Raw genomic sequence first — 27,369 nt, 5'->3', positions numbered from 1 at the left:
TGCGCATTTACAATGACATTTAAAGATGGCGACGTCCACAGCACATGTGAGCTCAACACTCTTTATAAGAAACTTGCCATATTCGGCTACGACTAAAGATTTGGAGTCACTATTCGGAGAAATTGGTCCTCTTAAGCAAAAGTTTGTCGGGCTTGAGTCGAGACTTGACGAGTGAGTGCAGGAGCGGAGCCGGGCCGCGCCGCCGGTAGGCCGGCGAAGCGCTAAGGCAAGCGTGTGCGCGGCACTTGCTCACTCACTGCAACCTAACCCAGGCCAGAGGGCTCCGGCCGCGTAGACCAAAAGCTTCAGTCTCTGTATTTTGGTTGTTCCGCTGAACTGCGTTGGCTCACTCACCAATACATAGACTGAAAAGCTTGGAGGCCCGTACGTACAGACAACGTATTTTAGCAGTAACGTTAGATTTAACAGCGGAAACCCGATTTTCCGATCGTTTTTTTTGTACATAAAAATAAAATGTCATATTATGAAAAATAAATCACGTCCATATTTACGAAAAAATGTTTAAAATTCAGAAATATCGTACCTTAGACCTCAGTTACCGCTAATTCTCTTGAAATGATGATCGAAACATCGTCATCTTCGATCCTTTCGTTGGTTAACGTAAGTTGCCATCTTGGATGACGTCATCATCATTACAGACGTATTTACCAGTCGCTACCTATCGCGATTTGTGCCGCTGCTTTGCGCTTGGACATATGATGTGCTGTGCGTTCGGAACTTGTCGCTCGCATTGATTGGCCAAGATATCGAAAATTTAATCGGAAAGCCTTGATACAAGCACAACTCCTTGACGGCTGCCATATTTTCCTCTCCGGCAGAAAGTCAAAAAATAAGGAATAACCCGGGGAATAACTCATCGGTAACGTATATTTTCGAAATAATAAATAATGTATATAGTATCAATAGAAAGATTAGAGTCTAACGAAATTAGTGGACCTTCGTCCAAGATAATATAATGTCATTTAGAATCTAAAAGAAGTAAAAAATCTGGACAAAACCGTCCGCCGAATTGTCGGACCAGATTACACATGAAGGCTCGTACTGACACATTGCCGTCGGTAAATGGGGATTACAGTAAAATGTCAGAAATTGTTGAATAAATCCCCAGAAACGACGGTTATTCCTGTCTACCGGCCGCGTAGCGGTCGGGAGCCCAGAATCGTACGTGCATTTGTCTATGGCTCACGGAGAAGCGTGAAGTATGGTCAAAATAATTCTCTGAATATAAACTTCTAACAAAAATCAAGCACTTACGACGATTATATGGATGAAGGTCTAAGACTCTAACGAGTGGCGGTTTCCCGACATCAAGGCACAGACTGGAACATTAAAAAAACGAAGAAGTTCTGTCGCAGTAGCTCCCCTTCTTTCAAAATTCAAAGCAAAATGGCCGATCGAGACCAGTACTGAGGCTAATAAATATCACAAATCATAAAGTATTTGTTTCAGTCGATCAATATAATTTAAATTCATGTTTATGATATTTATCGAGTGAAACAAATGTCTTACAATTTTTTATTCTTTTTTGCTTGTCAAATTTTCTGGTGGAAAATCCTTGATCCACCCCTCATCCCACCTACATGTACATTTGGGGAGAGATTTCCATCCATGCTCATTAGTAATCTATCTTTATCTACTCTTCGAAATGGGAACCAGCTCTGGAAAATTCTCAAGAAGTAAAAATGCTGGTTCCTGTTTAGTGTTTTCACGAGTAAATGAATACATTGTACTAGAGAAATTTATTTCATCAGAATCATCACTGACGAAATAAATCTCAGTAATCTGTCTTTATCTTCTCTTCAAAATTGGAACAAAATGGGAATTTTCCATGCAGATTCCCATACTCGCTGAAATGGGAACTAGCGTGTACAACTCTATGGGGAGTTTTCCACTCTGGTTCCGAGCACTCATTCAATGAACAAGGTTATGATATAACCTTGTTCTCAGTTATATCTCCATGTGTGGCAAAATAAGGGTGCCAATGTTTGGATTATTTTCTCTTATTATTTGGGGCAAATGCCTGGTTTTTTTTTACACTGACAGTTTCCATTACACCTATTTTATTCATATAACTCGGCTCTTATTTAAATTTGACACTTTGAATAATTTTTTTCTTAATTAAAAATAGAGATCAAAAAATGAAAAATTTCTTGCCATATTTAACCAATAGAGGGCGTACACAAAAATATGCCCAAAATTCAAGTGTTTGAGCGCTCTGGTGAATACAAAAATTATTCCCAAGTTACTAATGTAAAATGCATGTAAATTGCAACTGTATGGAAATTAGTAATTTTGGTCACAAAAGTGATATTTTAATGATTTTTTTAAGGTGTGTGCTCTGTACAACATTGGCATACCATAGTCGTACATGTACCTGAAGTTTCCCCACAGGCAGGGTGGTAGCAGTGAACAAGTGGTTCCAAGTAGATTCTCATAGTTCACTCTACTCTATGGGGAGTTTTCCACTGCGCAAACAATGAATTTAAACATACATATACTTATAAAATACCGACAAGCTGAAGTAAGGTTGTGAAACTTTGTAATAAGAGATCAGTGATGACAGTCTGTTGTGATTCTCCCAAAATTGAGCGAATAATGCAGCGCTATACCTTGCATTTATTGAATTGATAAAGAAAAAATTATATATAAGATTTACCACTAATTAATTTAGTGCAAATATTCTCATGCGAAGCCACTTTCCAGCCTGGGCTTAAGCAATTTTGCTCGCTTTTTATGTGCTTTTTGTATAGAAATATAATCAAAAAGTTAAAAATGGATAGCCGCTCACCGGAAAGAGCCCTGGTGAGTATCGGAATGAGTTTCAACGAATATTCCTGTTTTTATATGAAGCGATATTAACTGACTACTCAAGAACCCATTGTGCAATAACATTTGTAGTGCGAGGTTAGTATACATACAGTTGGCAGCAAAATTATTCAACCTCCTCACAAGTCTGACATTCTGGTGAATTGAATGATGTTGCAATTGCAGATTGTTACTAAATCATTTAAGTAGTCGAAAGATAAAGTACAATTGAATACCAGAGAAAAATATCCAGATTTACATGTAATTCCTAGTCTATTCTTAATTGCTGCTTTCACATAGAAATTAGCCCCCCCCCCCCCTTATTCTTTTAGGCATCGAAATAGCCCAGTCTATATAGGGTTAAGCAAGGCTCCACATTAACTTTTTTTGGTGGTGGCCCGTTCAGGCCACCAAAACCTTCAAATAATTTTTTTGGTGGCCCACTAATAAAGTTTGGTGGCCCGAAAAATATAGAGAAAAACATTAATTAAAAATGAATAAAACAAACTGAAATATTCTGCAATCACTAACACGTACCACTATTCTTTGCACATCTTGTATATAAATCGTGCTTGCTGTTATTTTACTTTGCATAAAACAAAAGAAAAAATGAAGAAAGAAAAAAAACAAAGAACAGGTCATAAAAAAAATTTTGAGAAAAACAAAAGAAAATTTAAGAAAAATAAATAAAACAAAATTATCAAAAAATGGGGAAAATTATTATTATTCAGTAGAAACATGTTCTTTAATCAGGTATTTTCAATGGGAAGGGGTATAAATGGTTTAATCACTGAAAAAAATGAAAGAAAAAAATAAAATGGCAAAAGTTATCTGGAAAAAACAGTGAGACAATTCCTTCCCTATATTTGACAAAATGATGGAAAAAAAAAATCACATGTCATATCAATGAAATGCCTTCCCAAAGTATTTACTTCCTTAAGAGTGGTTTAAGAAGTCATTTGTAAACAAGAAAGAAAGAGCGGCCTACTTATTTTTGGCTCAAAGAGACACAGCTTCGAAATAAACCAAATATCAACATACATACAAATGCACATATGGGACTGTGATGTACTCACCTATGTGTATTAATGCATTTGGAAATCGGTCTTTTTGAGTCAAAAGAGAGGTCATAATTCCTCCTTTTAATGCTTGCAATTAATCAGGTTTCAGTAATATGGACTGTAGAAGGGCATTTCATTGGTGTAAAATGTGACTTTGACGTAGATTTCCAAAGTTCTGGGGAAGATTTCTTAGCAGTAACATTTCGTATCGCAGCTCCCTGGGTCTGAATAGTCTGCTCGTGCACAGCTAGCTGCATTGGTTTCATGCATGCAAAGCTCAGCCAGACAGCCGGCGCGGCCGGCTGAATAATAGTTACTGTATGCTAGCGGTAGGCCTACATACTGTCATGACTATGCACTCTTTGTGTGTGTGTATTTGTGTGTAGATTAACAAAAAAGGCACATGACGAATTGGCTTGCAATTTTAACTGTAGAAGGTTGATAAATGCATGCAAAATCGGGAGAAAAATTGCGCTACTTTGAAAATTATTGGTTGCCCGATTCGGGCCACCAAAACTTAACATTTTTTCAATAATGGTTGCCCGAGATGAATTTTTGGTGGCCCCGGGCCACCGGGCCACCGCTAATGTCGAGCCTTGGGTTAAGTAATATTGCAAGTTTTAGACCAATCACAAATTACACTGTAGCAAGAAAAAAATCAGTGGTCACCGTATTGTTTTAGAAAACAGTTGGATCAATCAATCTTCTAAACATTTGAAACTCAGAATTAATCAATTTATCCAAATAATCCCTCACATACAGCACTTCACACATTTGAACGACGTCTCTAAGCGCTTCACAGATATATTATTAACCCGGTCCTCGAATCCTTACATGCCTGCATACAATGTACATGTATGCACCTTCTCCACTCCCTGGGGAGCATTCCAACAAGAATTCCAAGACTCAATTTCTAGGCATACTACATAGGCTTTCGCATCCTACCGGGTACCCATTTAACACCTTGGTGGAGAGTGGCATATTATCGATTGACGCCTTGCCAAAGGACACTCGGCGATGGTGGGATTCGAACACACGACCCTCTGATTACAAGGTGAGAGTCAGAACCACCTCACCATGACGCTTCCAAATAATAATGTGTATCTTTTAGAACCGCGTGAGGTACCACTAGGCTGATGTACATGTACAGTGTATGAAGTTTTTGACGGTTAGTAATATTTTACATAAAGCTCATTGGTCCTGCCAACCTGTTTTTATTTAAGTTTTTAATTCCTGAATAAATTTGACATTTCTTTTTTCGTTTCAGGAGTAAAGGACAAGTGCAGAGGGTTTGGATATGTCACTTTTGCGTTGAGGCAAGTATTATGTCATGATACAATCTGGGGGGGGGGGATTTGGATTCGGAAATGGTGATGGTGTGTACATATAGCCCCAACATCTGAAGGGTCTGTGAAGGACAAGTCCATACCTACTTTAAATTTATTTGAATAAAAAGAGAAAATCTATCTAACAAGCACAACACTGAAAATTTCATCAACATTGGATGTAAAATAAGGAAGTTATGACATTTTAAAGTTCACAAAACAGTTGCACATCCTGGACTCCGTAACACAAAGGTTTGCGATTAATCGCAAATATGCAAGAAGCGCACTGATTGGTCAGTTCATTTAGCGATTGATCGCTAATCTTTGTGTTACGGAGCCCAGGTTGGTATGCGAAGAGGGGACTCATGGCATCATTCACTCATTATTTCTTTTGTATTTTATTATATGAAATATATTCTTATTTTCTCCATATTGTCATATGAAGCAACGATTTATTCCTCCTTGAACATTTGGAAGTACCATTATTTTAACATTTTATGTTTCAGTCGAGTTGGTCTTCTGGTCAAATTTGTAAAAAAAAAATCAAATATTGTATGAAGTCACACAATGAAAAACAAGAGAAAAAGAAGTGAGCGAGGGACATCATCAAATCTCTGATTTGCATATCACTGAGTTGTGCATGCATGTATAACTGTGTTGTGAAAATAAGCAAACTTTTAACTGGCATTTTATAACTTATTTTACATCTGATTTTGATGAAATTTTCAGCGTTATACATGTTTGATTTTTCTCTATTGATTCAAATCCACATTTTTCTTGGGTAGAATTGACCTTTAAAACTGAATTTGTTATGAGTGAGGGACTTTAGAATAGGGGGGCTTGGGAACTTGAAATTAACATGAAATGGGGGGAAGGTCTTCGAAAACTGACGCCGGAAATGAAGGGCTTGGGAGCGGGCGTTAATGTGTTCTTCAGTGGAAAATGGTGAAATTGGTACCCCTGGGAACTGCTGGCAAGACGTGGAAAAGGGAGGGGAAGGTTCACATACCTGTATTGCCATTATACGTGAGTAATTACTCAATTAGTAAATCGTAAGCAAGAGGTGGTGTCACAAAGTTCATTGAAGGTTGACCACCCATGATGTATAATTTATCTGTGGGACTGTGTTCCCCCCCCAAAAAAAAAAATAGATTGTTACTTTATCCACCATGGTCATGATGTACACTGTATTATCACCATGTAGCAAGTTGCATTATGGAAAAGAGAACAAAGCTAACCAATCAGGATTCTTCGACCAAACTTTTCAATTTAGATCATTGCTGTTCATTATGATGATATCCTTTCTTTTATGCAGGGATGATGCTGAAAAGGCTGTTAAAGCCACTCATTCTGTGGAAGGAAGAAAACTAAGGGTAGATTATGCCGACAGAAAACCGAAGAAAGGCACTCCAAAACAGAACAAGACAGAGACATCGTCTGCCGGAAAAGGTTTGATATTTATGCTTTATTACTTTTATTTACAGTTGTATCCATTGGTATAATACTAAAGTAGGGAGGATTGGGCTTGCCTGAAATATTATCAGAAATTTTCTATTTTGGCGGAAAATATAATTATAATTTTTCCCAGTATCACAATTTTCAAAGAAATTTCTTTCATATTTTGCTAATTTTGAGTTTACATGTGATAAAGAGTTAGTGTGGTTTTTCAATGGATTGTGGTGTGTACTCAGGGTTACACCAAAACCGAATTCTCACGAGTAACTCAGGATCAGTTCTGCCAGAATATCACTTAATTCGGATGGATTCTGTTCATTCGTATTCACCTCTGATTTGGGGAATTCCCCGAATCAAGACAAATAGGTCCTGAATCAGATCATAATCGCCAAGAATCGAATGCCCAGCATACCCTGAATGTCTCCCAGAATCCAACTGAATTCCATCCAAACACATCCCAAATGAAATTTGTCATGGTCATATACGGGAGTATTTAGGTAGGTACATGTATTTGGCTTGTGAAGAACATTTTAAAACCAGTCGAATCCCTCCAGGAATACTAGTACATGTATTTGAGAATCCCTCCCGAATTGTCTAGCATTTGGGGAGGGAGGACAGAATACTCCTGAACCCTTCAGAATATTTGTATTTGGATGGATTTGCAGCTAATTTGGTTCTGATGTGTATTAACCCAGGAAAAGTCAGTTTTATTCAATAGTACATGTTCTACCTTCTAACAAGGCTCAAAGTGGTTGGTCGATCGGTAACCATCCGATGCTGAAGGTCACTTGTGCAATTTCTTTTTGACCAGTAGACCTCTGAAATAAAGGAACACATTTTGTTTTGTTTGAAACTGTTCCTCTGCAATTCTGCAGCAGAGTACCGGTAGTCCCAAACGGACAAAGCAACAAGGTCGAGCCTATGCACCAGGACTACATGTGTGACATTACAGGCCAATATAATTTCAAGCAAGAAAATTGAGAAATTACGCTTGGAACTTTCATTCTGATTGCTCTACTTGATTGATTGAAAATTGGAATGTACATGTAGTTTGATGTGAAAGTTTTGATATATCAAAACTTCCATATCACATCGAACATGAGGATTTGCATTGTACACGTAGGTCCCCATGATATGTAAATGTAGGCCTTAAATATGATAGTGGCAATTTCTTAAATGTATGTTTGGCTGTATAAAGCATTGATCAACATACAGGCTGGTTATTGATGAATGGATTTTTTATTTTCCATTTTAGATGAAAGTCAACAGTCAACACCGAAACAAGTAGAGGCTGTTGCCATGACAACTGCTAAACACCATATGGAAGGAAAGAAGACCAAAAAGAAGAAGAAAAAGAAAAAGGTTGAAGGGACAGATAGTATCGCAGAGAGAGAGAAGAGAAGGAGTCGACTTATCGTCAGAAATTTACCATTCAAGGTGAGTCAAAACCTATTTGTAATTTTGGGAAATCCCCCTAAAAGTGTATCCTGCTATCCTGATTCATTTCTAGGGAACAAAATGTTCATGTCCTACAATGCAGTATTGATGGGAAAGGAGTGAAATTTAAAAGAAGTGTTTTATTGGATACATTTTGTGAATGAAAATTTATTTTGATCGGGTGCCCAATAAAATTTCTGATTTTTTCTGTAAAATTACTTTTCAGTCTCAGGAGCTCGAGCATATGGTGCTCGTGGGCCACTGAGTTGTTATCGATTGCAATAATTTTGGGGGCGACATTAAGATTTTACGTCGCCCCCGAAAGCATGATTTTTGGTGATTTCGAGGGCAACTTTAGACATTTCTGGGACGAATTCACCCACCGCCCCTGTGTAATTTTTTTGCTGCAACCAAGGGAAATATATTTGAATGCTTTAATGTGTATGAGAAAGCATTCTCATAAGAGCTTTTTAATTCATTCAGTTTATATTACCTCCTTTCCAGTGGTTATTTTTTTAGATTTATAATTCTTTGCTCTCTGAATTGTTATGTATTCTTTGTATTTAAAGGTCAAGTCCACTCCAGAAAATTGTTGATTTGAATCGAAAGAGAAAAATCAAACAAATATAACTCTACAATATCATCGAAATCGGATGTAAAATAAGAAAGTTATGGCATTTTTAACCCTATATCTCCCCAGTCAGACGGCAGGTCCCAAGAAAGTGGCTTCTTTCATCCATGTGATATTCATGACTTGAGTTGTTTTGCATATTTAATGAGCTTGATGCGGACCAAAACACCTCTTTTCATTCGGTCATTGCTGCTCTAATTGTGCATCGAATTTCATAAATTTGGTACCATTGTAAAGAAGAAGAATCATTCTTTTAGGTCATGTGTTTGGATTTATTCAAAGATTTTGTAATATAGGTTAAAATTTTGATCTAAAATATGCTACAAAATAAATATTTTCACCTGACAAAAGCTGCTATTTTCACACTTTATTTATGTTTGAGCCCAAATGATTTTTATATCATGATAAAGCTGAATATGTATGCTTTGAAATGATATAGGTTTCAAAATAAGAATTGGTTTAATCGGGTCAAGATCACACTTTTCATTTGCCAAGTACATAAAGCAGTTTGAAAACAAGAATACTGCACTCTGATTGGTCAAAGAGACCACCCAGTGGCAAATTCCAACGGTTCCAGTGCCTGGGTTCGTGGGAAGGTCACACTTCCCATGTGGTAATCTCCTCAAATACCCCGCGCCTGTTCTGTGAACCTTATCCAGCCAATCAGGACTCTGGATTTCATGCAAGTACAAAATTTCAGAAATCTCGTCTTGTACCTTGGTGGGAAAAGTGTGATCTTGACCCGATTAAAAGGTGCCGCATATCAAAAGTGGCATTGTGAGAAAGTACAGAAGTTCAGCTTTATGGTGATATAGATATCATTGAGGCTCAAAATAAAAAGTTTTGCACAATTTGCAAAAGAAAACAGAGGAAGAAAATTCAGTTTTGAGGCACACTTTCAGGCCAGAAATTTACTTATTTAACAAAATATTGTATACAAAATAAATGACCAATATGAAAGAGTAACTTTTACTCTATCTGATGGTGCAATAATATTTCATTTAACTTGAGATTAAAACAGGTAAATTCTTAGAGAAAGAAAATCTCACGAATCATGAGATTTTGCAAGGAGGAGGATTCAGCCACGAGATGATTTGGATGAATCTGGCCTTTTTGCTCATTAGCATAGGGACCTGCGGTCTGACTGTCCCGGGCTATTTTGATTCTTGTCATTCCGGGGGGGGGGGGCATTATGGCCCCCCCCTTAAGATCTCGGCTGCTGATCGCGCGAGCGACGCAAAAATTGTCACGCTGGTAGTGTGCGATGTAATCTACAAGGCTGTATGGTAAAATTTTCCAACATAATGAAATTTTATTTTATATGAAATAATTATGCTAATATATGCATAAATCATACTTTTTGCTCTAATTCACTAAATAAAGCTCCTAGAATGCTACTTTTGGGTAGAAATATTCTTTGTAGAATTCTTAACAATCGCAATTTAAAAAACTTCGGTTTGGAAATTAATTTCTTATGTATTTTATTGTTTTATGAATTTCTTATGTATTTCTTTGTTTTTTTACTTTGTTTTTTATTGTTTTTTCAATGGAAATTGTTCCAGACTTAATTCTGATCATTAACAAGGCAAAATTAATTAAGTTTAATCAGTGAAAGTAGAAATAATGATACATTTTGAAATTTTGGCTAAATACACAATTTGCATTTGATTTGAACATGAAATCACGTTTAAGAGCAATTTTAGGTCTGACATGCACTTACATAATGTTGCGTAATGTTGTAACCGCGTACCCGGGCATCACAAATTTGGTCTCAAAATTTGCGCGAGACTTGAAAGTAAAAAGTCAGTGAGCGGCAAAGTTTAAAAATGTCGCGCAGCAGATATATCGCGAAAATTGTCGGGAGAATTAGGGTTAAGTTTCGCTTATTTTTCAGAAAACAGTTAAATGTACTACTCAGCGATATGCAAATGAAAGAGTTGATGATGTCCATCACTCACTATTTCTTTTGTTTTTTATTGTTTGAATAAATACTATTTCTGTTTTTACAGATTTGAAAATAAGTATCAACTTAACTTAAACATAAACTGTAAATTCCTCATGTTCAGGGAGAAATAAAAATCTGTTGCACTTGACAAGGAGAAAATTTAAATATTTCATATCCATGTTCATATAATAAAATACATAAGAAATAGTGAGTGGGTGACGTCATCAGTCTGCCAATTTGCATACCGACCAGGATGTGCATAGAACTGTTTTGTGAAATTAAGCGAAAGTTTAAAATGTCATAACTTTCTCATCTTCCACCCGATTTTGATGAAATTTTCAGTGTTTTGCTTGTTGGATTTTTCTCCTTTTTTTCAAATCAACTTTTTGTTGGGGTAGACTTGTCCTTTAATGATATGTTTATTTGGCCAATGAATACTATAAATGATAATAACATCTTATTTATCAGTGCACAGAGGACAAACTCAAGTCGGTCTTTGAGGCTTTTGGGACCGTAACGGAGATCTCTATCCCTATGAAGGAGAATAAAAGCATGGGATTTGGTTTTGTGCAGTTTGATCACCTTAGCAGAGCAGCCAAAGCCCTCAAACAGATGAATGGAAAACAAATCATGAGTAAGTTCATTTCATCTTGGTTTGTAGAATGAAGAAATCGTAAGGGCCTTTTTCATAAAACTTTTGAAAGTTATGTTGAAAGAAATTATTTGCAATCAATTGCAATATTTTATTAAAGGAAATTGTTAAAGGTGAAGTTTACCCAGACTAAACGTTCGTTGTAAAAATACTTGAAAAAATGACGAAAAACATTGGTGAAGGTTTGAGATCGTTTTCACTTAATGTAGCAAGGCCATGAAACTTGTTTTGCATTAGAACTTGCACATGGTGGTTATGATAACAGACCCCTGGGGTGGTATTCTGAGATCCATTTTATCTCAGATAAAAAATAAAATATTTTATCTCCGTTAAAATCAGTGCAATACCCTTAAAATCTCTCTGAATTGATATTCTGAGAACAATTTTATCTTCATTTTATCTCTGTAAGACACACCTATTTTTAAATCAATGTCTAATTAGAAACGCGCTTTTATAGCTCTCTCATATCACTCAACCAATAGAAATTCATTCCGCTAGGAGGTGTGGCAAAGAAGTCAGATTGCGTCAATTTATTGACTCCAAATACGCTTGCACTATATGCTTGCTCATCTTTCAGAGTTTTCTTTTTAACAAAAATGACAATAATCTTGTTTTTTTCTAAGTCTATTTCGCATCTTTTCAAGCATCATTTCATAGACAATATTAGTCAAGAAAATTATTATGAAATACTTCCTGATTGTACAGGGATAACTTTATGGTGTTGTTCTCAATGAATACAGTATATAATTTTTCTTCATTTTCTTGTCAAAATTTGGAGTTCATTTACCTAGAAATATTGATGAAATCAACATCGCAGAGATGAAATAGCCCCTACCCTCTTTTAAGTTTATTTATTTTTTCTTCAAAGTAACTTGGGCGCAAGCACATCACCCGCGTTGCAACGTCCAGATACGCGATGGGTATGTCTACGCAGCCACTGTCCTGTTGCATGTCATCATAGATACGCAAGATAAAATTTTTAATTTTATCTGAGAGATAAGATGTCATCTCAGAATACCAATTTCTTTGTAAGAGATAAAATAAAATTATTTTAAAGATAAAATGAACTTAGAATACCTCCCCTGTACATGCAACTGTTTCCCTGTGGTAGCGTGCGCTGCATCTATTTTCCCCATACCATGCGTATGAAGTACCAGGAGCACATTTATTTCAGAAAAAAGACGGAGGAGATGCACACGAAATGGTACAGACTATTAAAAAGATGTGGCTTTGACTTCAAAGTTACTTAATTGGACTTATGTTCTTGTCAGATATTCTAAATTTTGAATCATATGTGATGAAAACACATACATGTATATGACTTCACTGCTCACTCATGGCGGGTGCAGTTACCTGGAAAATACCAGCACTTTATAGTCGTCTGGATTTTAATTAATTTTTGGCTTTACTGGCACAATTGATGCGCCGGCGCCTGCTTATTTCAAGGCTTGGAAGAAGCATTGATCACTTTGGGAAATCGATTTTGAGGTCATAATCATCAATTTTGATAGTTTGTATTGTCTTTTGTATTCATTGATTGTTGTTAAGATCGTACAGTGGCCGTAGACTGGACTGTTCCAAGGACGGAGTATCTCCAAGCTCTGCAGAAGACCAAAGACTCTACACCCAAAGGTTAGTGTAATTGTCAAATCATATTGTACAACGCCTACTTAGCTTGTTGTACGCGATCAAATGGGAGGCTGAATGTCACACATTCGTACCGTTGCACACAAGACATACCATCCAAAATGTACCATTGGACGGCTTTAGGTGACATCACGATGCGATTTCATTGAATAAGGTGACAATGCGCATACAGCCCGCTAGCTAAATGCGCAATGCTGTCCAAGATCATATGCGCTTGTGGGCCCGGCTTGTGGGATTTTGCTTTTCGCGTCCAATACTTTTGCTCCCTTTTCATAGATTACTGGAGGGAAAAAACTCTTTGTTTTTTTATATTTTCGCTAGATTCCGAGGCGTTGTACAACACAAATAGCGAATATTCTTATTCGTGCAATGGTGCGAGATTTCGCATGAGGTGAAAGAAAGAAATGCTCTATGAGTTGAATAGAGCTTCTTTCACCTCATGCGAAATCTTGCACCATCGCACTCATGCCTATTCGCTATTTGTATACTGTTAAGAGTCCTCCATTGGACAATATTTGCAAAGATGGTCTCTGACTCTCTGTATATACATGTAAGACCATAGACCATGCAGATTTGACATATTACCGTGGCTTCGTTAAAAATAACGCCCTGGCTAAAATTGCATTTGTAATTGGACTTTTCATAATTGGATGCACAAAATCTGCATAATACATTTAGTCAACTCTCTGAATATACATGTAAGACCATAGACCATGCAGATATGATATATCACTGCGGCTTCGTTAAAAATAACGCCCTGGCTATAACTGCATTTGTAATTGGACTTCTCATAATTGGATGCACAAAATCTGCATATGTACATTTAGTCCATACAATTGTACAATGGTACAGTGTTGAATTAACAGAACAATCAAGCATACACTAGTCAACTGCTGATTATCAAGAAGGTATTTTGAGACTAAAATATTGTGCATGGTAAATCATTGAATACATGGTTTCGTTGTACATAGATCTAAGATGTAAGCCCCCCCCCCCCCCCATTGGATCCTCCATGCCAAACTCAAATATTGACCATGGTTTTTGTTTTGTTCTTATGATGATATATTTTCAGATGATGTAAAGCAGTATTCAACATTGGCAGATACATCGGACATCCTGCCCCCCCCCCAAAAAAAAAAGGGAGAAGAAAAGGAAAGAAATCCATTTTTTTATTATTATTAGGTCAAAATACCACTTTCATTTTAGAAAGGCCACACTTAATACTCGCTGGTTATCCCATACTACACTTTGTATCCCTTTATTATTTTCAGCTCATTTCATCAATTGCAGAGCTCCCAATTAGTAGGATTTATAGTATTGTAGGATTTTTAAGGGAGAGTGACACTTGAAAGGATTTTTTTCCTTAGAAATAGGATTTTTGAAACTTGTAAGAATGATGAGTTTTGGTATGTTTTTCAAAATTTGAAGAAAAAAAAGGATTTTAAACATGAAAATAGGATTTCAAAGAATATGGACTAGTAAATTTTTCATAATTTAGGTTGGTAGCTCTGCCCCTGTATCCCATATGTTTTTTTTTATTATTCCTTTGTAGATAATGATGATGGAGTATCGGATGAAGAAGAGATGGAGGAAGAACATGATAGTAATCGCAAAGCTATGGTAGGTTAAGATGATTTGTGCACACATCTTTTTAACAGATCTTATGCTATATATCCATGACTCTTGTGATTCATCCAGTAATCTTGAAATACTAGTCAGTTGTTCAGTCAGTTCTTTTTATAAGGAACACCAGAGAATTTCGGTTTCCACTTTATTATTTCCAGTAAAATATTCAAAGTTGACTGAGAGGAAAATGAAGAATGAATAATAGTAATCGCAAAAATATGGTAGTTGAAGATGATTTGTGCACACATCTTTTTTACAGATCTTATGCTATATATCCATGAATATCATGATTTATCCAGTAATCTTGAAGTATTAGTCAGTTGTTTAATCCTTTTACTGGACTACAGATAATTTTAACATTGATTCTTATTCATGAATAAAACTTGTTAAGGGGAATCCAATCCAAATAAAAACTTGTTCTTAGGGGAATAAGAAAAATCAGACAAGTTGATAGGTGAAAGTTTGAACACTAGCTGACAAATAATAAGAAAGTTATGATTTTTTAAAGTTGTGAATATTGGTAATCCCTAGATCCATGGAGACTGCAAATTGACCACATATGTGATGTCACAGTGATGTAGGGCAAGGACTACTCTTCCATGTACTCCAATACATAAAATGGCTAATATGTCATTTTTTTCAAATGTTTTACTTCAAATTTTATTTTTCTTTCATGAGGACATAAAACAATATACTACCAGGGTTATATTTAGATTACTGCCCCAGGGGAATGGGCAGTTAGGAGAAAACCACAAATCCCTGATAATTAAGTACATGGCCTATGGGAAAGTTGTCCTTGCCTCTTGTCATAATTTACTTACCCAGTTGCCAGTTTGAAATCTACATAATCATAGGGATTTCAATTTTAAAGCAGCCATAACTTTCTTATTGCTGGTCCGATTTCTTTCAAACTTTCACCATTCTGTTTTATCTATTTTTCTCCTTTCCAACACTACATTTTATGACCAAGGCTGGATTCCCCTTTAAGGCCTGCGAGCTGCTTGTTTGGTGTGTGTTTATAATGAAGAAATTTTTTTCTACTCTTTTCAATATTCCAAAGGAGTAGGTGATGGTATCTATTGAGTCAGTAATAGAAATCATTTTGTTAACCTCAGGTTGCTGACGAGGAAGAGGACGACAGTGATGAAGGCTCAATGCAAGACAGTGAGGACGAGGATGATAGTGATGTGGAAAACAAAGATGAAGATATCGACGATGAAGATGACATGGAGAGTGATGATGATGAGGAGGAGGAGGAGGATGAGGAGGAGGAGGAGGATGAAGAGGGGGATGATGATGAGGACGAGGCGGAAGAAGAAAACCTTCCTAAAGATAGGGTCAAAGGTCATCCCTTCAAGAAACCTATTGAAGATGTTCAAGAAGGAAAGACTCTCTTTATCAGGTGTGTAATAATGATAATATTGACTGGCCTTTAGGGCAATATCAAATATGAAGGAAAGACTCCATTTTCTGGTGTGTAATAAGAATAACATTGACTGGTCTTGAGGGCAGTATGTTGCATGCAAAAGAATCATACTGTCCCCGAGTCTTTAGATGGGGACAATATGGTTCCTTTTTATGTTTCTCCACAAAGTAGAGCCAGACAATATTTTTAATATATTACAAATCAAAGGAAAAGTCCACCCCAACAAAAACTTTATTTGAATAAAAAGAGAAAAATTCAACAAGCATAACACTGAAAATTTCATCAAAATCGGATGTAAAATAAGAAAGTTATGGAATTTTAAAGTTCGCTTATTTTCAACAAAATAGTTTTATGATCGAGCCAGTTACATCCAAATGAGAGAGTTGATGACATCACTCACTCACTATTTCTTTTGTATTTTATTATATGAAATATTTTTATTTTCTCGTCATTGTCATGTGAAATGACGTTTCATTCCTCCCTGAACACTTGGAATTCCATTATTTTAACATTTTGTGCTTCAGGCAAGGAGGTCCTAATCGTCAAATTCGTAAAAATTGGAATTTTGTATAATTCAAACAATTAAAAACAAAAGAAAGGTGGACTTGACCTTCAAGTACCAAAATGAAGATAATTTTACTCCATGTACATAAAAAGAGGGTTCCCTTGATTCATGCATACATTCCAGAGCTTTAAGCCGTACCATTGTGATTTACTTACCCTTTGGAACACGTATCCAATAGTTTCATTGACATTATGGCGTGTGTTGCTGCATAAACACTGTCTCAGTATGACACATATCTCTTTCTACCATGGGAGACCGTGGAAAATACGAGGGTATATTTTTCATCATCTCTCCATACCTGAGGGTGTTTCACAAAGATTTAAGTATGACTTAGAGTCGCACTTAAAAGCCTAGTTGCGTGTGGTATAAAAGACCCCCTTGATCAGTATGCACAGAGAGACTAAGCGAAATGCAAATAGTATACCCATTTTGCCCAATGTTCCTGAAAATATTGACTGTTTTGCCAGTGAACAGATCAGACGACTTTATACATGTGTATTTGTAATGGTTTGTAATATTTGAATTTTTTAAAGTGTTTTACAACATGATCAACAAAATTAGGTAAGAAAACATATATTTACAACTAGAACATTTACACAAACTAAGATAGGTTTAACCCTAAACAGACTGGGCTATTTTGACGCCTAAGAAGACTGGGGGGGCTGATTCAGCCCTCCCCTTATGATCTCAGCTGTCGATCGCGCGATCACGACGAAAATTGGCACACACCTTACCCATGGCATTATCTAAAAAACTATATCATCAAATTCTGCAAAAAATCTCATGTCTCATTAATTATACTAATTTATGCGTAAAATCATAAGTTTGCTCTAATTAATAAAATAATGCCCCTGAAATGCTAATTTTTGTTTCACATACTCTACGTGTAAATAGGCATCTGATCAAATCTATTTGAAAAAAAATTTCAACATCACATTTATTTTCCTATGTATTCTATTGTTTTCTAAATTTCTTATGTATTTCTTTGTTTTTTGACTTTTTGTTTTTTATTGTTTATTCAATGGAAATTATCGGGGACTTTATTTTGACCATAAAAAAAAGATAAAATTGATTGATTTTAAGCAGTAAAAGGAAAAATAATGGTACATTTATGAATTTTGGCTGAAAACACTATTTGCATTGGATTCTCACACAAATTCACGTTTTTGAGTAATTTTGGGTCTGCATGCACTTACGAAATGTTGCGTACTTTCGGAATCGCGTACCCGGTGGTCACAATTTTGGTCTCAAAAGTTGCGCGAGACTTGAAAGTAAAAAGTCAGCGAGTGACGCGGTCAAAAAATTTTGCGCGGCAGATTTATCGCAAAAAATATTGAGGGCGGGGCTGAATCAGCCCCCCCAGTCTTTTTAGGGTTAAGAGGTTTGTTGGAATCTAGTGAAATACGATTGAAGAATAGAAAAATATAAAATTGGGTGAGGTATTTGAGGTAAGAATACTCTATCTAAATCCCACTGCTGGTTTTCTTTTTTGTATTCATAACACAGAAATGTTCCATATGACTCAACAGATGATGATGTGAGGGCGCTGTTCGCACCGTTCGGAGAGCTGGAATTTGCAAGGGTGGTTGTTGATCCAATGACTGAACATTCCAGGGGTAAATACATTCTTCAAATGCAAATATATATTTTCAAAGTCATTAATAGAAGACAATGCATGCTATTCTGATAATTAAACCCAGGATGTACATGTATAGCCGTAATAATAATGATAAAGTTGTATTTTACCCAGGGTATCAATTTAAAGAGAAATGCCAGTAGTTGCAGTAAACACTGATTTCATCAGAAAGTCTGTAAAACAAGGCTTAATTGTCAGTATATCATCGAGGATCTAGATCTGGTAGTCACATAAACTGAACTTAGTGAAATCTTGAAATCTACGCTGAAAAATATTCACACTGAAGATCACCAACACAGATAAGCGCACATGGGACAGTGAATTATTATTGCTTTTGAATGTCGTGCCTGACACTTGACCCGAATCCTGTGCTTATTTGCTAATTTCTCACCAATTACACAATTTCTTCCAGAATCCTTTGGCACATATTCCTTATTTATACAAACAGACACTTTGGTGTTCATTTCATTGGATTCTGTACGAACTCATTTTGATATCATTACCAAAACTGGGATTTACCTTTTAAGTTCTGAAAACTGTTCTAACAGCATGCCCTGCTTGACATTTTAATGTTATTATTACCCGACTTAAACTAGAAGTGTCTAAACTAAAAAAAAAGAATTGTCTTAACTAGAATTGTGTACCACTCTCTATGGAATGCTGAGCTTCATAATATTTGTTTACATATTCAGAGCAATTGATGTAATGATTAATTCATTAAAGGAGAATGAAACCATTGGAACAAGATAGCTTGTGTGAAAACAGAAAAATCTAAGAAACAGATCAACGAAAGTTTGAGAAAATCTGACAAATAATGAGAAAGTTATGAGCATTTGAATATTGCGATCACTAATGCTATGGAGATAGCAAATTGGCAATGCGACAAAGATGTGTGATGTCACATGTGAACAACTCTCCCCATTTCTCTAGTATATATTTCACTTGATTTGCCTCTTTTATCACATCTATCCATAAATCATGTGCTCTTTCTACATGAGGGCATGTAATACATATTTTTTAAGAATACATCATGGATAAAGAGTTTGTATCATCATAAGAAAAAGCAAAAAGAGACATTTTGAGGGTATTTCATAGTCCACCAAAGGAAAAGTTGTTCATCAGTGACATCACACATCCAAGTCGCATTGCCAATGGGAGGATCTCCATAGCATTAGTGATTAAAATATTCAAATGCTCATAACTTTCTCACTATTTGTCCGATTTTTCTCAAACTTTCTTTATTCTTATTCTTTGATTTTTTCTGTTTCTACACAAGCCTATTTGTCCTAAAGGTTTCATTCCCCTTTAAAGTACCTAATACTTGTATTTCAGTTAAATTAATTTTTGACAACTTTTTGCAGCAGGATATGAATTTTAAATTGGTGAATTTGGTTGACGAATTGGCACTCCATAAAAAGGGTTATCTACATGTAAGTTAAGAACCAATGTTTATTTATCTAAACCATGGCTATCATAATACCACAGGATGAGGGAAAAAATTATGTCCAGACAAAAATAACATTAAAAAGAAAGATATCAACAAAAATCAGAAAAACAAACAAGAAATAAAATAAGAATCGCTACATAGGTATGACAATACTGTAGAGTTGAAACAAATTCATTAAAAACCGGGCAAGCACTAAAAAGGCATTAAAAAGGCTTGTTGAAATGTGCATACCCAATAGAATTTTATCATTACAATAAGAAAGTGCAAAAGAATATGTGAAAGTATCATCTCTCCCGACCATCGAATTCTGTACAACTCAGTTGAAATTCTTTGGAAAAAAAACTGATCGATGTAGGCAATTATTTTAATTTTGGAGTCATTTCTGGATATTGACAAAAGCAGTACATGTATTTCTTGTAAGATAGGCAATGTTGATCTGTAATTTACACTGACATGAATACAATAGTATTATACCTTGCTATGCATTTGCTTTTGTTTTTCTTTTTCTGTTTAGTCTGCTTTCTTCAGTCCTAAAGATTGTTGCAGAACTGTTGTTATTTGTAGTATTGGCACCATTGTATATTTATAGTAACAAGTGATATTATTTTTTTCTTCATTGATTTTTATTTGTATGTGTATCTTGTTTTTATTTTCTTGTCTTTTTATAGGTACTGCATTTGTTAAATTCAAGACAAAGGAAGATGCTGCAAATTGTCTTCATGAGGTGAGTAAATAGTGTTCTATTATGCACTACCAGAAGGGCATATAATAAAAACTATTATCCTGTGTTAGGCCTGAGTCATTGCGTTCATTTAACCAAAAAAAGTTTACCGGTAAACAATATTAATATTCAGGTGTTTAGGGTTAACTGGGATTTTAAAAAAAATCCTTCGCCAATTTTGCTGAAATTTCATATTTTTTATCATGGCATCTATGAAATGGCCATCTTATTTCCTTGAAATTGTTTTCAGTTTTTAGTTGGAAATTATCAAGATAAAAATGAAGAATATTCTCTTATTTCTTGATTCTGAAAGGTCATTTTATGATGCTCCACTTGGTCAACACCCTGAAAGTGTTAATGTGGGACTACAATATTGGCATTATTATTGTGGTCCCACATGTAGCCTTTCATGCTGTTGACCAAGTGTAAGATCATCTGAAAACAATTTTTGATCTTTCATTGTCAAACTAAATTAGTTAATTTTTTATCCAAACCAAAGAATTCAATATAGAAATAATCTTTTTATTTGATTGTCAGAGATATATCAGTTAAATTTTCGTCCATACTATCCAAACCAAACAACTAAAATATAAGAAATAATCATTTTATTTTGATTTATGTTAGGGTGATGCCTTGAGGTTGAATGGACGATTGTTGGCGTTGAGTCCAGCTATTAGCAGATCAGAAGCAATTAAATTAAGAACAGCAGAGAAAGACAAAGCAAAGGAGGAGCAGAAGGACAAAAGAAATCTACATTTACTGCGAGAAGGACGTAAGTAAATCTAAAGGGCCATGTCTAGCTTAACAATTTATGACTTCCATATCATCATCATCTTCATCCCTAATTTCAGTCCTTTCTGTCTCGAGTATCCTCTTCATTCAGACTATTTTATCATTAAAACTGTTTTCCTTCATCACCATATCTTTCCTTGTACATGTGATGTATGATCTTCCCCTTACTCTTACAGAGCTGTCAACCAGTACATTTTTGGCGTATTTGGTACGTTTTTGCAACCAAAATACAACAGTATTTTCTTTAAAATATACGATTAAAAAAAAAATCATCTCTATATGTCTCAATTTCACAAATATGGTTATTGGAACAATGTAATTTCAGGTAACTTTGTTTTTTTTCAATCATTTTGTTAAAAACCATGGTGAGATATACACGTTTCAATGTTGGGTTTTTTTCATCCGCAAGAGCAGTGCGCATTTTTTAGCTGGCATGCAGCTTGAGTGGCGATGAGCGCTTGCGCCGCACATTTGCCACGCATTTTATTATGAAATAAAGTTTTTTTATCACAGAATACAATTTTTCATTCCCAGAAATTGGCAGGTCTGCTCTTGTGCCATCCACTTTCAGATTGCGTGCTCTTTTCACAGGTTCAGCATCTCCCCTCCTCAGCACACGGCCCATCCATCTCAGTCCGCTCTTTACAACTTCCACAGCAGTGTCTTGTGCAAGCTAAACGCTTCCATGAGTTCACTTGTTTTCTCTCTATCAAGATATATAACACCACACATTTTTCTTACCATGGCTCTCTCTCTGCTCTAAGATGCCTTCTATTGTCTTCACATTCCACTTTTCTGAGCCAGATACCATCGCTGATCTGACACAAACCTTGTAAATCTTGCCTTTCATTTTCATCATTTCAGTGATACGGCCAGGGACCAAGGCAGCGGAGGGCCTCTCGGAGCAGTACATGAACAAGAGACTCAAGATAGAAAACGTCAAGAAAGAGAAATTAAAGAACCTGAATATCTTTGTTTCGCCCACTCGTCTTGCCATTCACAACCTCCCAAAGGCTGTCGATGATAAGAAACTGAGGGAGATTGCAAGGGAGGCTGCAGGAGATAAGAAGGCTAAGGTCATTGAGGTAATAGCAGGCTGTTAAAAATAAATACCAATTACCAACCTGCCAACCAGTACGATTTAGGCTTATTTAGTAAGTTTTTGCAACCAAAATACGGCAGTACGTTTTTTCTTTTCTTTTACAAATCCGTTATTTATTGAGAAAAATCATCTCTATATGTTTCTATTTCATAAAGTGTATACAATTATGGTTATTACATCAATGTACTTTCAGGTATAAACTTTTTTTTTTCAATCATTTTGTTAAAACCAGGGTGAGATAGACACACATGTTTCAATTTTTTTTTTCATCTGCAAGAGCAGTGCCCATTTTAGCTTGCATGCAGCTTGAGCACCACAATGAGCGAGTGCGCCAAGCATTTTACAATGAATGTACACTTTTTGTGGGGAAAAATACAGTTTTCTTTATCTCAGAATGCAGTTTTTCATTCCCAGAGGTTGGGAGGTCTGCAATTGTGGTAATGATCTCAAAATGAGTTAAAAGAGAATCCAATGAAATTACCACCAAAGTGTTTGTATGTATAAATAAAAAAATAATAAATGCCAAATGACTGTGGAGAAAATTTTGTAATTGCTGAGAAATTATAGCAAAATGGGCACAGAATTTCATAAAATGTCTGGTATTTTTTCCAAATGATGTATAATACACCTGTCCCACATATGCATTTTTGTGTTAGTGGTCATCAGAGTTATCGGTTTTCAGCTATTAAGATTTCATGATTTCACAAAGATAAGTTTATTTCAATGTGCCAGAACTAGATAATATGGTGGCATGTATCCTTGATTTTAAAGACTTTCTAATGAAGTAATTGATGCTGCAAATACTTTCTTTTACCTTCAACTCTTAAATTGACGTGTTAATCCCTTGGCCTTGGTATTCACAATTACCCCATACAATTTAAAAAAATTAACCCAAATTTGGTTTGATCTTGTCTTCATATTCATGGCAAAATAATATACCAAATAAATTTTCACAGTTCATTGGGTACTCACCTTTAATATGTTTTAACATTTCTGTTTGTTTTCCTTTTCATGACACAGTTGATAATAATTACAATTTGTTGTGCAGCTACTCTCATAATATATTCTATTGCGCATAACAAAATAAATTGTACATTTCAAAGAGTAAAGAAGAAATGTCTTAAGATGAGTTTTAAACAGTTTATCTGTGGGTGATTTCCTATTTGAATTTGATTTCCAAAATTATGTATTTTTTTACACACTGTACATTGTTTGTGTTTTGTATTTCAGGCTAGGATAATGAGAGATATGAATAACCCGAATGCCCAGGGAGTCTCTAAATCTTTAGGATTTGGTTTTGTTGAATTTAGTCAATATGAACATGCCTTGGCTACCCTCTTACACCTCAACAACAATGGTCAACTATTTGGTCCAGAAAAGGTAATTTCCATTTCAGTTCTTGGATAAAGGCCACTGCACGACTTATGATTGGTCTGCGACCCAATTTTGGAATAAAACGTAAAATTTGATGTAAACATTGGTATCTGCTATGTAAAGTTCTAAGTCCATGACAATGCTACCGTCATAAGAACAAAAGAGAATTGAATATGTATTCGTATTGACTTCATATCAGTCATATGATTAACTACGGTTTGAATCCGATCTGAGCCCCGTCTTACAAAGAGTTACGATTGATCCAATCAATCACAACTATGGACGGCCAGCAACGTCTACATCTAATATGCATGTTTGTTCAAAATATTTTCCAGTTATGATGAATATTCATGCATTCATTTTGTTCTTGAAAACTCACTGCGCTTCTCTTTGCGTACAAAGGACATTGTGCAAATTTTTCGAAGGAAAAAATTATGACACTGTTGGATTTCCATAGAGTTATGATTGATCGGATCAATCGCAACTCTTTGTAAGACGGGGCCCTGGTCTTTACTCCAAAATAAAGGCTTGCAGTCGTCCAAAATTGTTACATTTGTAAACTTACAGTTGATTGGGACCACAAATGAAATATACTTTCGATTCTCATATTCAGAAAATATGCAGAATGTACTTTTCCCTTAAATTTTGATCTTGGACCAGTCGTAATGTTTGTGGAAGCCTCATTTCACACTCTCATCTAACGTCTCTATGCAATTCCAAAACAGACTTGTATATTTTTGGCCTGTAGTCTATGTAGGATTCTTTGTTTTAATTGTTTGGGGGTTATCGTGTTTGAGATATTTTCTCTCTTGACAAATTTGTGGGCTGTTAAAGTTATCAACACTTCTGCTTTTGGATAAAATCATCTAATTTTTTTACCATTTGAGCAATCTTGTTCAAATAATGATTTTCCTCTTTAATTTTGTTCATTTTTTGCTTTACACTATTGTGTGTAATATCCTTTTTTCTTATTTTTCATCAAATCATTTTTAATTTCAAAGTTTGGGAAGTTTTCATAATTGTTTTATTTGATTTCTTTGTAGCTGCAGCTTACCCTTATACCTTTTATCAGCTTACGACTATAAAGTTCATTGCTAATATTAATCATTTATAAATGAATTAATTTGCTGCTATCTCTTTCATTTTATTTTTCACAATTTTGATTTCCCAGAGGCTGATTGTTGGTTTTTCACTTGAAAACAGACGTGCTTTGGAAATTAAGCAGAGGAGAAGAGAAAAAGCATTAGTAAGTATGTTTTGGGATAATATCTTGATTTTCATCCCTTTCATCGTCTGCTCTGCGTGGCCCTAGTTTACATTGCAAGAGTTATTTTATATTATGCATTTCAAAATATCGCATAACAAACAAATGAGATACAATCTTCAGATGTTTGGAATGGCTGACCGGTCATTGCCAGCAGGCAAGATAACCTGTGCAGTACAACAAGCACACACTACTGCCCAGTCAAATGCATGTATGGTGTGGAATGGGATCGGAAAGTGCTCCAAATACAGTGAATCAATTATCTTTGCATGATTACAGTGAAACCAGATATTTTCAGCATTTTGTAAGCATGATCAAAGTTTGGTTCTGTTGATCGTGAAGAATCTTTGATGCCATTACGTGATGTAACTGATAGAACCATACAGAATCCACTGCAGTGAACAAAGCTGGGCAAATGGACAAAAAATTTCATTCTGTAGCAGTTTTAAAAAAAGGCTACAAATTGGAGATATGTATGGAGAGAAAACAGATATAAAATGGAGAAAAAGTTTTGAGTTACTCACTTCGCCTTGTTCTTTCGGGTTCAAATGCCCCCCCCCTTGACAATTTTTTTAATACGCCGCTGCACAGTTTTTCTTGACTGCGCCACTCATTGACAATTTATTTACAAGTCTTCACATCTTTTGCGACCGACTTTGCAACGCCCAGATACGAGGTTCCCAAATTACGCAACATTCTCTAACTTCATGTCAGACGCAAAACTGCTCAAAAATGTAAATTTATGTACAAAGTCAAATCAATTGACCCATCCCCACTAAAAAAAAATTGATCTGAGATTTTCCAGTTAGAATAGGGTTAATTCTGTACTGATATGTGAAATGATCATTGCATTTTGGTCTATTCTAAGATGGAAATAGTTTTGCTCTCCATCACAAACCAAAAACCTTCAACGTTGCATTCTTTAACAGATGAAGAGACAAGCATTCGGTAGAAAAGCTGAGGAGGAAGGAGAGGAAGAAGGAGGTTATGATGAAAAGAAGAAGGAAGAAACAAAAACAAGGAAACCCTACTCAGAGCAGAGACTCCAGGCACAGCAGAAGACCGGTGGTGAACCACAGCTCCCAGCTAACAGGAACATGGTCATGCCACAGGATGGCAAGAAGAAAGGGTTACCACGCCACTTTGGGGCCAAGAACCGATGGAGGGATAGGGGGAAGGTGGCGGATGAGAAGAGACAGAGACGGAAGGAAAAGAGGATGGTGTTACAGAAGCAGGTCTGGAATAGCATGAAGGCACCGGAGCCCGCTGGATTGAAGGTGGACAAGAAAACACTCCGGAAAGAAAAACAGGTGCTTTATCATTATTATGATATTGGTGGTGATGGTAGTGGTGATGATGAGGATGTGGACTAGGAGGAAGAGGGCAGTCAGTCCATAATGATGATGATGATGATGATGGTGATGATGATCGTCATCATGATCATGATTTTCATGATGATGATGTTGATGAAGATCATCATGGTGATGATGGTGTGATGATGATGATGATGGTGATCAAGGGTAATGATGATGATTGTGATGATGATAATGAGGATGATGAAAATGATGATTGTGATGATGATTTTCATGATCAAGTTGCTCATGTCAATGATGATGTTAATGAAAATGATCATGGTGATGATGATGATGATGATGGTGTGATTAATGGAAATGATGATGATGATGGTGATGAGGATGATGGTGGTGGTGACAATGGTGATGTTGATGTTTTTGTTGATTTCTTCAGTAATGATGGTGCCGACGACGATGATGGTGGTGATCACAAAGATACATCAGTGATAAGGGTAATGAAGGCCACAATAACGAATAATTTCCCTGATTATTCTTATCAGAGATAATCAGAACCACTTCTTTCAAGGCTGAACCCGACTTTGAAGCATTCTTAGTGTTAGAAATTGTTTTTAAAACTAGAAATAGACCCAAGTGGCTATAGCCCCAGTGTACATCTCATGAAACAGTTTAGTACAGTAGTCAAATATGATCTTTAATCAATATCTCATTGCCTTACAATCTTGCAGAAGAACCAGAAAAGGAAGCAGAGCCGAGCCGTTCGAGAAGAGAAACAGTTCAATGCTATGGTGAGCAAGTACAAGCAGAAGATTACGCACGGCGGTGATAAGAAGTTAAAAGGGTCCTCCAAATGGTTCGAGACATGACGACAACCAATCGGAGAAACTGATTATAAGGTGGTGTAACTCTTCCTTTGTGATTGATACTATCCAAGAACTCTTACTGCACATTAAAAGGACTTGCTATTGAGAAGTGTCTTCAGGATACCATTGGGATCCAAATGTCTTGAGAAATGGCGACAACCAATCAGACAAACTGGTTATCAGATGGTATCTCTTCCCCTGTAAATGATACTGTCCAAGAACTCTAACCCCTCATTGGAAGGACTTGTGGCAGGGAAATTCCTT

The 27,369-nt window shown here is 35.9% G+C and overlaps 1 protein-coding gene across 1 annotated transcript; it reads left to right on the top strand.

The window, feature by feature from the left end:
* On the top strand, positions 1-27,369 carry LOC121406247 (RNA-binding protein 28-like). Its single transcript, XM_041597266.1, has 16 exons — positions 1-171; positions 5,129-5,203; positions 6,528-6,661; positions 7,923-8,104; positions 11,149-11,314; positions 12,881-12,964; positions 14,532-14,599; positions 15,721-16,007; positions 18,103-18,212; positions 20,348-20,403; positions 21,025-21,172; positions 22,057-22,277; positions 23,525-23,674; positions 24,840-24,914; positions 25,862-26,242; positions 26,971-27,369. Exons 1-16 carry the CDS (start codon positions 26-28, stop codon positions 27,106-27,108), a joined length of 2,421 nt encoding a protein of 806 aa, XP_041453200.1. The 5' UTR covers positions 1-25; the 3' UTR covers positions 27,109-27,369.

This window comes from Lytechinus variegatus, chromosome 19 (assembly GCF_018143015.1).
Source record: "Lytechinus variegatus isolate NC3 chromosome 19, Lvar_3.0, whole genome shotgun sequence".
In the NCBI taxonomy this organism is placed as follows: Eukaryota; Metazoa; Echinodermata; class Echinoidea; order Temnopleuroida; family Toxopneustidae; genus Lytechinus; species Lytechinus variegatus.
This window is presented reverse-complemented; position numbering and strand designations above follow the sequence as displayed.